Here is a 12,097-nt window from a genome sequence, read left to right as displayed (position 1 = left end):
CTGTTGGCCCCGGCCCTGGCCTGCTCTCTCTCACGCGGCTCTGCCCTTCTCCAGGGGATGTGTTCCTGTTCTGCAAGGGCGCCGACTCCTCCGTGTTCCCACGTGTCCAGCCGGAAGAGGTGGAGCGGATCCGGATGCACGTGGAGCGCAGTGCCACGGTCAGATCTGGGAGTAGTGTCACGCAGGGGGATTGTCTCTTTGAGCTCCATGCACCCTCTTTATCCCAGCTGTTTAATTTAAGACGCTGCTTCATTCAGTCCTGCTTCCTAGTATTCTTCCTGACCCCGCAAACTGTGCTGTTACGTGTCTTTGCTTGGGTGCTGCCGTGTAGGAGGGGTACCGGACTCTGTGTGTGGCGTACAAGAAGCTGAGCCCGGAGGAGTACGAGCGGGTAAACGCAGGCCTGACTGAGGCCCGGCTGGCACTGCAGGACCGAGAGGAGAAGCTGGCACAAGTGTACGACCTGGTGGAGACGGACATGAGCCTGATTGGGGCAACTGCTGTGGAGGACAGGTTTGTGCACCCCTTCACTCTGGGTAGAGTCTACACTCACCTGCACCCCTTCACTCTGGGCCCAGTCTACACTCACCTGCACCCCTTCACTCTGGGTAGAGTCTACACACACCTGCACCCCTTCCCTCTGGGTAGAGTCTACACACACCTGCACCCCTTCACTCTGGGTAGAGTCTACACACACCTGCACCCCTTCACTCTGGGTAGAGTCTACACTCACCTGCACCCCTTCACTCTGGGCCCAGTCTACACTCACCTGCTCCCCTTCACTCTGGGCCCAGTCTGCACACACCTGCACCCCTTCACTCTGGGTAGAGTCTACACTCACCTGCACCCCTTCACTCTCGGTAGAGTCTACACTCACCTGCACCCCTTCACTCTGGGTAGAGTCTACACTCACCTGCACCCCTTCCCTCTGGGTAGAGTCTACACTCACCTGCACCCCTTCCCTCTGGGTAGAGTCTACACTCACCTGCACCCCTTCACTCTGGGTAGAGTCTACACTCACCTGCACCCCTTCACTCTGGGCCCAGTCTGCACACACCTGCACACCTCCTGCTGTGAGCTGCCTCTGGGTTTTACTTTGTGTTTCATTACTGAACAGTGTGGGGAGTAATTAACTGTAAGGTATTTGTAAGTTAAAAGGTCACTCGCTCCAGCATTTAATTAAAAATTTACTTAACATTATATTTTTTTTGAATGTGAGCTGCGTTTGGGATTTAATTATTCTAATAATAGACTGGAGTGGGTGTGAAATTATTTAAGAACAGTTACAAACGCGAGGCCGTTCAGACCATCTGGCCTGCCTGGTTGTGACTGATCCAAGAGTTTAATCTTTAAAGAAGCCAGGGGTGTCGGCTTCAACAACGTGGCTGGTGGCTTGTTCCACACTCCCACCACCCTTTGTGTAAAGACGTGCCTTGTGCCCCCTGGGCCGGGGTCCCGCTGCTCTTCTGGAAGAGGCAGGGTCAGCCCCATCTGGCCAACCTCTGTGTGCCCCTGGCAGGCTGCAGGAGCAGGCCGCGGAGACCATGGAGGCCCTGCACGGCGCCGGCATGAAGGTGTGGGTCCTCACCGGGGACAAGATGGAGACGGCCAAGTCCACCTGCTACGCCTGCCGGCTCTTCCGGAGGAACACGGAGCTGCTGGAGCTGACGGTGCGCACGCTGGAGCAGGGCGGCCAGCGGCGCGAGGAGCGGCTGCTGGAGCTGCTGCAGGACTACCACAAGAGGGCGGTGCAGGACCCGCCCAGGGGGAAGGAGGGCGTGGCCAGGTAACCGCCCGCAGGTTCCTGCTGCCTGCTGCACCACGTCAGTGGTCCAGTTCCCTCATTATATAAACACTCCCCAGCCGTTGATGCTACAGCAAAAACGTGAAACCTGGCTCTGCGAAGCCATTTTCTCTCATTCTTTGTCATTTCCCTTGTGATCTCTTTTATCGGTGGTTTTTATCATTTAGCATCCTCCATGGTATCTTTTCCCACTTTTTAGAGCGTGTGGCATGTAATCTACGTCTGAGACTCTCCCTGCTTTGCAGGAGCTGGTCGGCTGGGATCCAGGAGTTTGGGTTCATTGTGGACGGGGCCACCCTGTCTCTGGTGCTGAAGTCCTCCGAGACCTCCGGCGACAGTCGCTACAAGAGCCTGTTCTTGCAGATCTGCCAAAACTGCATGGCCGTGCTGTGCTGTCGCATGGCACCACTCCAGAAAGCCCAGGTGAGGCCAGAGTGGGGCTGGTTTGTGTTGTGTTCTTATTCCTGAACTGCTTCCTGATCCTGATGTGCCAACTGAAGCGCTATTGACTTGCCGTTTCACTTTTAAAAAAAAAAAAAAGATCTAATTAATGCCGGGGCCGTGCTGTCTTTCAAAATGACCCAAGGCCGGTAGCCGCCTGAGCTTGGGGTGAATCAGGTGAAGCTGGTGACAGCAGGTGGTACCGGCCCTGTCCTGCGGGGGTGTTGCCAGGGCCCTCACCCCTGCCGTCTGCTCCCCGCAGATCGTGAAGATGGTGAAGAACTCCAAGGGCAGCCCTATCACCCTGTCAATCGGAGACGGGGCCAATGACGTCAGCATGATCCTCGAGGCTCATGTCGGCATAGGTAGGTGGCGCCGGCCGGAAATCAGGACATCCTCGCCCCCCCCCCCCCGGGCAGATCTGACCTCATGTAGAACCCCTGTGACTAAGAATTGAGGTTTGCGTACATTTGAATGGATACTTGTAAGTGGGAGCTACTTATGGCCATGAGGCGTTTCTTTGGATAACGTCCACTATCTAATCTGTGAATTTTTATTTTTATTTCTACAAGGACTATTTCATTCTTTATATGTCTTACTTAGTCCATTGCAGAGTACAGTGTGTTTGCCATATTATGTGTTCATGTTGCGCTAAGCGGTGGATAGGATAGGAGCCAACTACCGTTGAACAGTAGACATGCACATGGCTCACGAGTGAAGCTTGACTTATGGAACTGATATTTTATGTACATCAAGGACCGCTTGTGGAGTCTTTTAATATGATGACATTGGATTTCATGTCAATATTAAATGTTGCTGGAAATGTCATCCATGAGTTCAGACAGTGCTGTCTCACCTTGACGAGACTGGAGGAAGTGTGGGGATGCAAGGAGTCACAGCGCAGTCCAGCGAAGGTTTGAGATGAGCTTAATTTGTGATGAAGAGGGCCTTTGATGGAAAAAGGTGTTTGAAGGAAAATTGACGCCCCCTGCACATGGATCAGTTTTATTCTCAATCGCCTGTATTTGTTGCTAGCTGTGTACTTCACCGATGATGGCGCTTGTGCCTGACGCGGGGGGGTAACAACTGCGCCCCTGCCCGATGCATGTGTACACTAATGCCTCCCCCCTGTCCCTGCCAGGCGTGAAGGGCAAGGAGGGGCGCCAGGCCGTGCGCAACAGCGACTATGCCATCCCCAAGCTCAAGCACCTCAGGAAGCTCCTGCTGGCACATGGGCATCTCTATTACGTGAGGATTGCCCACCTGGTGCAGTACTTCTTCTACAAGGTGAGAACACAGGCGATCTTCACCGACTGCATCAGTGGTCCTCGGCCACGGTCGTGAAGGACCCCTAATTGCCTCGACTAATTAACCCCTAATTTAATTGAATCACTTGTTTGGTCAGACATCTTTATCACATTGCACCAGTTCAGTTTTTGGTTTGGCAAATACCCTGCCGCGGGCGAATTGTCAGCAAGGCCTGATCAAATGACTTTTTCTTTTTGTCTTTGTCTTGGCAGAACCTCTGCTTCATTTTACCTCAGTTCTTGTACCAGTTTTTCTGTGGATTTTCACAACAAGTGAGTATGCGGGACCCGTCTGGTTGTTTCTTCCTCTGCTGACGGAGAGGTGTTTAAAATACCTGCTCTAAAGGAGCTGGGCTGACCTCTGCAGCCTCAGCGGCGCGGCAGTAGGCCTGTCACAGCTCTGGGGTTCCCCTGGCCCTCTGGCTGCCCTTCCCTCTCTCTGGCCCTGGAGTGAGTGCTGAGCAGTGTCGATTCTCATACATGCACATGTGTATATTCACAGGTAACAGAGGCATTTTCTCACTTGTCTTTTTCGATCCGGGTTAGCCCCAGCCCCAGTGCTGCTCTTTTCAGTCCAGGGCACACCTCTCGGCCGGAGTTATACTCACACCTTTGTGCTTGAGGAGGGCTCCAGCCCGGGGTGATAGCATCACAAAACAAATTTCAACAGCTGAATCGGGGAGATATGGGTAGCTCATCTGGCCTGAAGTTTGGTATACAGTGGATCTTCATACTGGTACATTATATACATGCAAATTCAGTACAGTACCCACCCAGCATGAACTGAAAGTGCTAGATTTTTGCATCCACAACAGTTAGAGAACATAAGGTTGCAAACAAGAAGACACAATTCAGCCTGTCGAGCACCTTTAGTGGTTAGCAGATAATTGATCTGTTTCATGCAAGTACCCTAGATATCGGCATCAACAGCATGTCTGGGCAACCCGTTCCACACACCCCCATCACCTTACATGACGAGGTGCCTCCCGTTCTCAGTTTTAAATGCACTTTCACATAGTTTGTGCTTGCCATCTGGTTCATGTTTCACTGATTTAAATTTAAATGAGACCAGCATTGCATCAATGCACTGATAAGAGATCTGCTGTTGGAGGCCATATTGCTGCTGCTGCCGTATAAAAACATAATTACAGCTCTCCGTTGTACTTTGTGATTTAGTTTTGCTTTGAGTAAACAACCTGTTATAATTAAAATGTACTATAAATATAGATGATTCAGCAAGATTTCCTATTTAAGTATTGTTCAGCGCAGTACTATTTTAGATTTATGGACATGGACTATAATTTAAAATACCAGATTATATTTTCTAAATATCGATTCTGTATGCCCCAGTGTCTGTATGCCTCAGAAGCTATGGAAACACTGAAAATAAATAGCGGGGGAATGCACCAGTGAGAAAGTACAGAAAAGCCATCTTTTAATTGCTTTAAAGAAATAAGTTCCAGCTAGAAACGGTGCAGTATAAAAAGGGACACGTGCTGTTCCAGGTGAGAACAGCTGGAGTGATGGACCACTGTTGTTCTGCTAATGTGCCTCAGCCTGGGACAAAAACCATGTTTAGTAAGATTAACATCCCAACCCCAAAAGAAGTGAGCCCTGTATGTTGTAGAAGACAGCTGTGAAAAGCCCTTGTGTGTATACATCATGTGTATGTATGAAACCCCCGTATATAAATATTAATATATATTGTATGTGTGTATACAGTCTGTGTATATTTATATCTAATATGTGCAGTTTACACGCTCTGGTCCTTGTGACACCCAGCCCTGCTGCCTTTTCATTCGCCATCCCTGAACCCCTAATTGAAACGAATAAGCTGCTTCACTGGAACCGTTTCAAGGTTTTGAGATGTAAGAGCAGAAGCTTGCCGACATTTTTTTAGAGCTGACAACGGTGAACGGGATGGAGTGGATCTCATTGGTTCAGCTCGGGGTTCGATGACGCGACTGAGAGCTCAGCCCGTCCGGATCACAGAGGGCCCGGGTTGAAGCCCTGCTCTGTCCCGTACAATACACACTGATCCAGATGGGATCCGCCCCAGTACAGCGACTCCAGCCCTTGAGGGTGTTCATTCCATATCTGAACTGTTTTTTTGAGTGATGCTACTTAGAAACTGCCTGTGAAATCAGCAGAACCCAAGGACTGGAGTCGCTAGAACTGCCCTCCCCTGCTGTGTTGTGTGGTAGAAGGGTTTTTAGGTTTAAGCATCTGCTTATATGCTGCTTCTCAGAGGGACCGTCATTCAGAGCTGGAGAGCAGCTGGTCTTTCTGCAGCACCAGTGCAAAGTGAACCAGTAACTGTGGCTGTGCAGACTCCCCTGAGCTGCAGCTGCAGGCTTGTGAACGAGTGTGCGTGCGTGTGAGCGCTCCTGTCCATGTGTTATTAACCCTCAGTGCTCCCCTCCCTCCCCCGCCAGCCCCTATACGACGCAGCCTACCTGACGATGTACAATATCTGCTTCACTTCTATGCCCATCCTGGCCTACAGCCTCCTGGAGCAACACATTTGCATAGAGACTCTCATGGAGGATGCAAAACTTTACAGGTAGGGCTCATCAGGAAGCACAGGCTGGAGTGAGGGCGGAGGAGTCCCTGTCTGGTAAAAAGGCGGTGTTTGTTTTGCTGGTACTGGAGAGGGATCTGTACACTATGTGTGAATCGTTCCTAGAATATGCTGATCTTAGCGGATTCCTACACAGTAAGTATTTCTGCAGTCTTGACAGCAATCTGTGGTCGTGTACAAGCCAGGATTGTAAGTGGAATGAACATTGTGACCCCCCTGGGTTTCACATGTGCCCATACCTTTTTCATATTACTACTGCAGGATGCATTCTCGGGAACAGTGATGTTCCGGTCAGCTCAGTAGGTCGCAGATCCACGCACTTCATACCACTAGGACACAGGGATTGGTGCAAAGTAATATTGCACACCCTGCACATCCGTGCAATTCGAAAGCAAATGAATAAACGGATAGTCACTTATGTGTTTGATTCACCATGGTAGTTGGAGAGGAATCAGGATCATCTGTCTCCGTCTCTTTCGTAGCAGATATTCAATATGAAACTTTCTCCTAACAGAAGATCATATTTGAATAGAAAATATCCAGAAATCTGAAGCCCGACACGGATGTTTTCTAGGTTGGATGTGTCAGGAATTCCTTGAAAATTAAATAGTGAGATTAGGACATGCACACATCTGCATTTTTCACAGTACGTCTGTGTTGTTATCAGAATTTATATATCTGGATATGAAACGGTAGTAAATCTTTCTCCATCTTTTTTTGCCCAGCCTGAAAAGATGTGAGCTCCATCTCATGTTGTTAGAGGGAATAAAACTGTTTCACTGCCCCTGTGCTGTGGCAGTAGATAGTACTCTTGGCGGGTAGTGTCTGTCTTTCATTCCAGTGCTGTATAGCTGGTTGATCAGTCTTCTCTCTCATCGTTCCTCTCCTCTCCGCCTCAGGGAGATTACGAAGAATGCCATGCTGCTCTGGGGACCCTTCCTGTACTGGACGCTGCTGGGGGCCTTCGAGGGGCTGGTCTTCTTTTTCGGCACACGCTGTCTCTTCAGCAATCCTGCACTGCAGGACAATGGGCAGGTCAGTGCTGTCCCATCTATAGGGCACCTCAGACACACCGCTGGACTCTCTGGAGTCTTTGCTTGTCTGAGCTGGGGTTTTTTTTGCTTTCTCTTCATAAGCTGTGAAACATCCTGTAGGCTACTGTCTGATATCCTCAGTCATTGCTGGACCACCAGGGCTTTTGTAGGACTTTGATCCACTTAATACTTAAATTGTGCAACTGCTTTATTTTCAGGTGTTTGGAAACTGGACCTTTGGAACAATTGTGTTCACTGTACTTGTCTTCACTGTAACACTGAAGGTAAGAAAAGACTGCACATTTAAGTGTTTTTTCAGCTTGGCAAGTGAGAACATGGTGTCTGTAAAAGCCTGCCAGTGTTTCTGTAGTTTATGGTGCTTTGTCAATTTACTGACCTGAACTGAAAGTCATCGACTTTAATTTATGTTCTTTTTACATCATTCGCTTGTCCCAGTGCCAGCAGTCTCCTTCACCTCCTCGGTGTCCTGTGTGATTTCACAGGGAAGGTGAGAATGTGTGACAAGGTTGCTTATTATGAGGCTTAGACTCAGGAACTGTTCCTGCTGATGGTCATAAAGGTTTTGCTTGTTCTCCACTGAGGAGGAGGACTTTTCAGTTTAGCCATCAGTTTTCAGTCTTTTGTGTGGCCTTAGTTTTGAGAAGGCTGACTGTGCTGGACAATATAGTTTTAATTAAGTGACAATGACGATGTACTTAAGACTAAGACAGGTCAGTTGCTTCATCCATCCTTGTCTTCGCAGCTGGCCTTGGACACCCGGCACTGGACCTGGATTAACCATTTTGTCATCTGGGGCTCCCTGGCTTTCTACATCTTCTTCAGCTTCTTCTGGGGTGGAATCATATGGTGAGCAGAGCGCCACCCTGTGGGTCAAAGGCAGTACTGCAACACTGACATACAGTTCTTTGTTGTTTCTGGAAATATAGGCAGTCACTCTAAGAGAACACAACTTCTGAGTGGACTAAGGAAAAAGGCTGAAATTTACATTTTAAAACACATTTTTATGTGTTTAGTATGAAATAAGAAGCAGATGTAATGCTAGCTCTGATTTGAAATATTTGTTTTAACTCTGGGGTTTGATGTTTAGTGGAAAGGAATCAGACTCCTTCAGAGCACTGTGTCTCTTCCCTCTCCCCGAACAGGCCTTTCCTCAAGCAGCAGCGCATGTACTTCGTCTTCGCCAACTTGCTGAGCTCCGTCTCGGCCTGGTTGATCATCATCCTGCTCATCGTGGTCAGCCTGCTACCCGACATCCTGCTGGTCATCTGTCGCCGGCCCAGGGCCGCGGCTTCGCGCCAGGTTAGTCCACCACAGTGTGCCCCCCCCTCCAGTGTAGGCAAACTCCCTCTGGCTCAGACGGGTGTGGGTTCCCTCGAGCTCCACTTGCTCTTCTACAAGCACTCTTTAAACACCCAGGCGAGAGGTGCTGGCCCGTTTGTGAAAGCCCAGCTGCACTGTGATCTCTCTGGCTTTCCCCCCCATCGTCTCGCTCAGCGCCCCTCTGTGCAGACCGACCACAGTTTGCCATCTTCACATCCTCTCATCCTCCACAAGCCCTTCCTCCTGCCTTCCTCCACAACTCACTCACATTCTTGCCTACAAAAGGCGGGTCCCCTGTGTTCGCTGCTGTGGGAAAGAGGTGTTGAATGCAAAACTGTGTTTTTTTTTTTTCCCCCCCAGGGCTGGCCCGTCACAACATCACACTCGCCACGTTATTTTCTCGAAGAATAGCTAATCCGCCTTCCCGAGCGAGCTCTGAGCAATAATCCGGTTTAAATCCAGAGTTGTCGGGGGCAGCCATTCATGAGTGGATTATTCCGACAATCCCAGTCTCTGTGACTGTGCTGTGTATGCTGTGCTGCTTCTTTCTGCCAAGGGGCTGCAGTGCTCAGTCCCTTTTCTCTTCCTCTAGTCAGACTGTTTGTTTGTTACTGCTTATGAGCTGTGTGTTTCTTTCCCCCCCTCCTTTCCTATTCCCTCTGTTTCTCTTCCCTGATCCCTCTCTCTCTCTCTCTCCCGTGTTCCTCCTGTGGTCTATTAGATCAAGCAGCACCTTCCTTCCTCTGGAACCTCCACAATCTTCATGCTGTCTCAGACCACCAGCAGTCACAGCTTTTCGTGGAGTGATTGAGGTGTTCTTGCCTGTTCTTTGGGTTGTGTCAGTGCCTGTGTCTTGCCTGCCGGCTCCCTGCCGTGCCCAGTGGTGCCGCAGGAGTTGGAATTGAGCTACCTGTGTGGTGCTTTTGCCTGTGCAACGTCGGTGCTGGAACAGCACAGCTCGCAGAGCTTTAGACCAAAGCGATCAGGAAGCCGGAGAGCGCAAGTCTTGTAATCTCTTTCCAGGATCGCACGGATTTGCCTTGAAAAAAGATGTTGGGGTGAATTGACTGCGTTTCAACCAGGAGTAATATTTACTCCACCTCTTTTTTTCTAAAGGCAATATTCAAAATTTGCTAAAGCAAATGTTTGAGAATGCTAATCGGGCTGGTTTTGCATTTTGTAAGGACTGCAGGTTTAAATTGCCTTTAAAATTTCAGTAAATATAAAACATTTAAGTTTTAACCCCCCTGAAATTTTCAGTAAATATGCCCAGTTGAACCCTTATCTCACCCTCAAGGGTTCGCGTACAGATTACCACAAGCCCCCAGTGTGAATCAGGACGTGCACTGGTCATTTATTGTTCTTAACCAGGAAGGTATTTGCATAATTGGCCTCCACGGTATTTGCATGTTGACCCATTTTTGACCAGAATGTACTGACCGTCTCTGAATCACCACCCTCCCCAAGCTGTGATGAAGGGGATGGTGAGTTCAGGTGACTTTTCCGATGTCATGTCATGTCAGCCCGAAACTGCAGAGCAGTCTTAGCAGCCCGTTTGGGGGCATGAGGACGGAGCACCAGTTTCAAAGCATACCTTTCCTGATTGCTAATGAAAACATTGTACATTAATCGTGTGCATCCTGCTCCGGTCCTGCAGGGCACCTCGCAGAATGCTGGGAACTGAACGGCAGAGCAGTTTCTGTGAACTCTTTTTTGACACTGAAACTGCCCTCCTCTGTCCTCTGACGCAGAGCGTGTCAATATTTCAGTACAGCCTGTTGTTGTGCCTGTTTTCTTTGCATGCCTGTATGAGAGAATGCACCGCAAGCTGAGGTTCTCTTAAGGTTTGCCTGCCTGCATGCCTGCATCCTGAGCCCCTCAGCATCAGCCTGAGGTCACCTCTGGTACAGCATGAGTCTGTGTGTTCGGTAGCAAGCCCGCAGAACTGGGGAATTCATCTTATCCCACAGACACTGGTTTGCTTTAATGCTGCCAGTTGTATCAGTTTTAATTGCATGTATTGACAAGCTCATAAGCCCAGGTCCTAGTAATGGTTATGTTCTGCAATGCTGAACCTTAATTCTTAAGGTCCTTATTAACTGCTCAGGATTTCATTAATTACATATATACTATTTTAAAATGGATTTGCATTTTCATCATGGTGTCTATACAATATGGTCCGGCGTCTTGAGTGAAGTAACCTGTTGATTGTTTAACTCATCTATTTGATGTCATTTATAATAAGAGTGGAAAACAGCTCCCAGTTTTTCACCAGGTGAGAGGAGACAGGGCTCGCGGTAATGCAGCAGAGCTCTCTAGCCTTTAAGGTTTTCCGGTTCTGTTCAGTCAACCAGTGCTCTTGTCTTTGAGCGGATGTCTCTTTGAATTGAGAAGGCCAAAGCGTTTCACATTCCAGGCCTGATATCTAATATTTCTTAACCTTTAAATGACAGTGTCACCTGACCTCTAATGCTGTTTTTCTTAGTCTTGTTACAGGTCTTGTGTTGATAAATATAACTTATTCCATTGTGGTCTAAGGCCCGCTGTAAATCTGAATTGCATGCTGAGCAGCAATACATTTTACATGCATTTTGTTTATGTTAGTTATTTTTTTTCGCCAGAGGCAACTACAGTAATAATATAGGTGGTATATAGATGACAAAGGATGCACTGTATTTACAGTGTAGCTTGCAGGCTCATTTCCATTGACAATCCCCAGGGAGACATCGATAACAACTGTAAAACAAGTTCATGTTACTTATTGTGCTATTGTTCGTTCTCCAACTAATATAATTAGTGTTATAACAATGTTAATATCAGATGTCAGGCAAGTCATACACATTTTTTGTGCTCTAAGACACTAGGTATCTACACAGTGCATTTGCAGGCAGAAGTGAATGTTGTGCAGACTTCATTTGGTGTGAAAAACAAGGTGAGCTTTGTAGGCATGTGGAGTTGGTAAGGGAGTGTGTTGGAGTGGAGTTTGGCTGAAGAAGCTCGGGCTGTGTCTCTGTGTCGGCGCATCGTGTGTGCAGAGCAGTCTAAGTGCGACGCTTGTCTGTGTCTAAATGTCTCTTGCCTCACCATTTCAGAAGAAGCCTGGTCAGTCGAATGCAGGGGGCGTCCTGTCTCCCCGATCTGCAGCCCGGCCCCTGCTTTTGAGAACCTTTTCAGACGAGTCCAATACTGTGCTTTAAACAGGTACCAGATCCCTGCAGTTTGCGGGACTGTGGCTCTGACCAATCAGAATAGATTGACCTGGCATCTGCTGGGGCACAAAACGGCGAAGAGGGTAACGCAGATTGTTTTTTTAGCCATCGGGCACTCTAGCTGTGAGCAGCTCTGTGAATAAGTCCAACGAAACCGTGCATCACACACCCTTCCCCAGTTCACTCCATTGCAGATGTTTGATTAAACTGCAAATGTCCTATCTGACTGATCTATGAACAAGATGGTGGTTATCGAATCCTGTTTGGGAGTAAAGCGGAGTATTTGTTCAGACAGTGAATGAACTGTTCAGTAGCATCATTCCTGAATTTCTCCAACTGGGGAACAGTTTCATACACTGCTAGGTGGGAATTTGCAGTCA

The 12,097-nt window shown here is 48.6% G+C and overlaps 1 protein-coding gene across 4 annotated transcripts in view; it reads left to right on the top strand.

The window, feature by feature from the left end:
- Nucleotides 1-12,097, top strand: part of atp11c (ATPase phospholipid transporting 11C (ATP11C blood group)) — a 46,225-nt gene that overhangs the window by 30,180 nt on the left and 3,948 nt on the right. The window contains exons 17-29 of one of the 4 annotated variants that reach the window (XR_016091570.1): nt 55-158; nt 332-513; nt 1,520-1,786; nt 2,050-2,227; nt 2,508-2,610; nt 3,387-3,532; nt 3,766-3,825; nt 6,059-6,115; nt 7,033-7,168; nt 7,386-7,451; nt 7,931-8,034; nt 8,331-8,487; nt 11,601-11,709. Coding sequence is in view for 2 of the 4 variants with exons in the window: in XM_088925236.1 (XP_088781362.1) it covers nt 55-158; nt 332-513; nt 1,520-1,786; nt 2,050-2,227; nt 2,508-2,610; nt 3,387-3,532; nt 3,766-3,825; nt 5,988-6,115; nt 7,033-7,168; nt 7,386-7,451; nt 7,931-8,034; nt 8,331-8,487; nt 11,601-11,705 (1,736 nt within the window). In the remaining 2 variants the exon portion in view is untranslated. Of the gene's footprint in view, nt 1-54; nt 159-331; nt 514-1,519; nt 1,787-2,049; nt 2,228-2,507; nt 2,611-3,386; nt 3,533-3,765; nt 3,826-5,987; nt 6,116-7,032; nt 7,169-7,385; nt 7,452-7,930; nt 8,035-8,330; nt 8,488-11,600; nt 11,710-12,097 lie in introns of all 4 variants that reach the window. The other 3 variants (XM_088925236.1, XR_016091571.1, XM_088925237.1) reach the window with 3 other exon arrangements.

This window comes from Atractosteus spatula, chromosome 9 (genome assembly GCF_055471065.1).
Source record: "Atractosteus spatula isolate fAtrSpa1 chromosome 9, fAtrSpa1.hap1, whole genome shotgun sequence".
Lineage (NCBI taxonomy): Eukaryota > Metazoa > Chordata > Actinopteri > Semionotiformes > Lepisosteidae > Atractosteus > Atractosteus spatula.
Note: the sequence above shows the minus strand (reverse complement) of the source record. Positions and strands in the feature narration are given on the sequence as shown.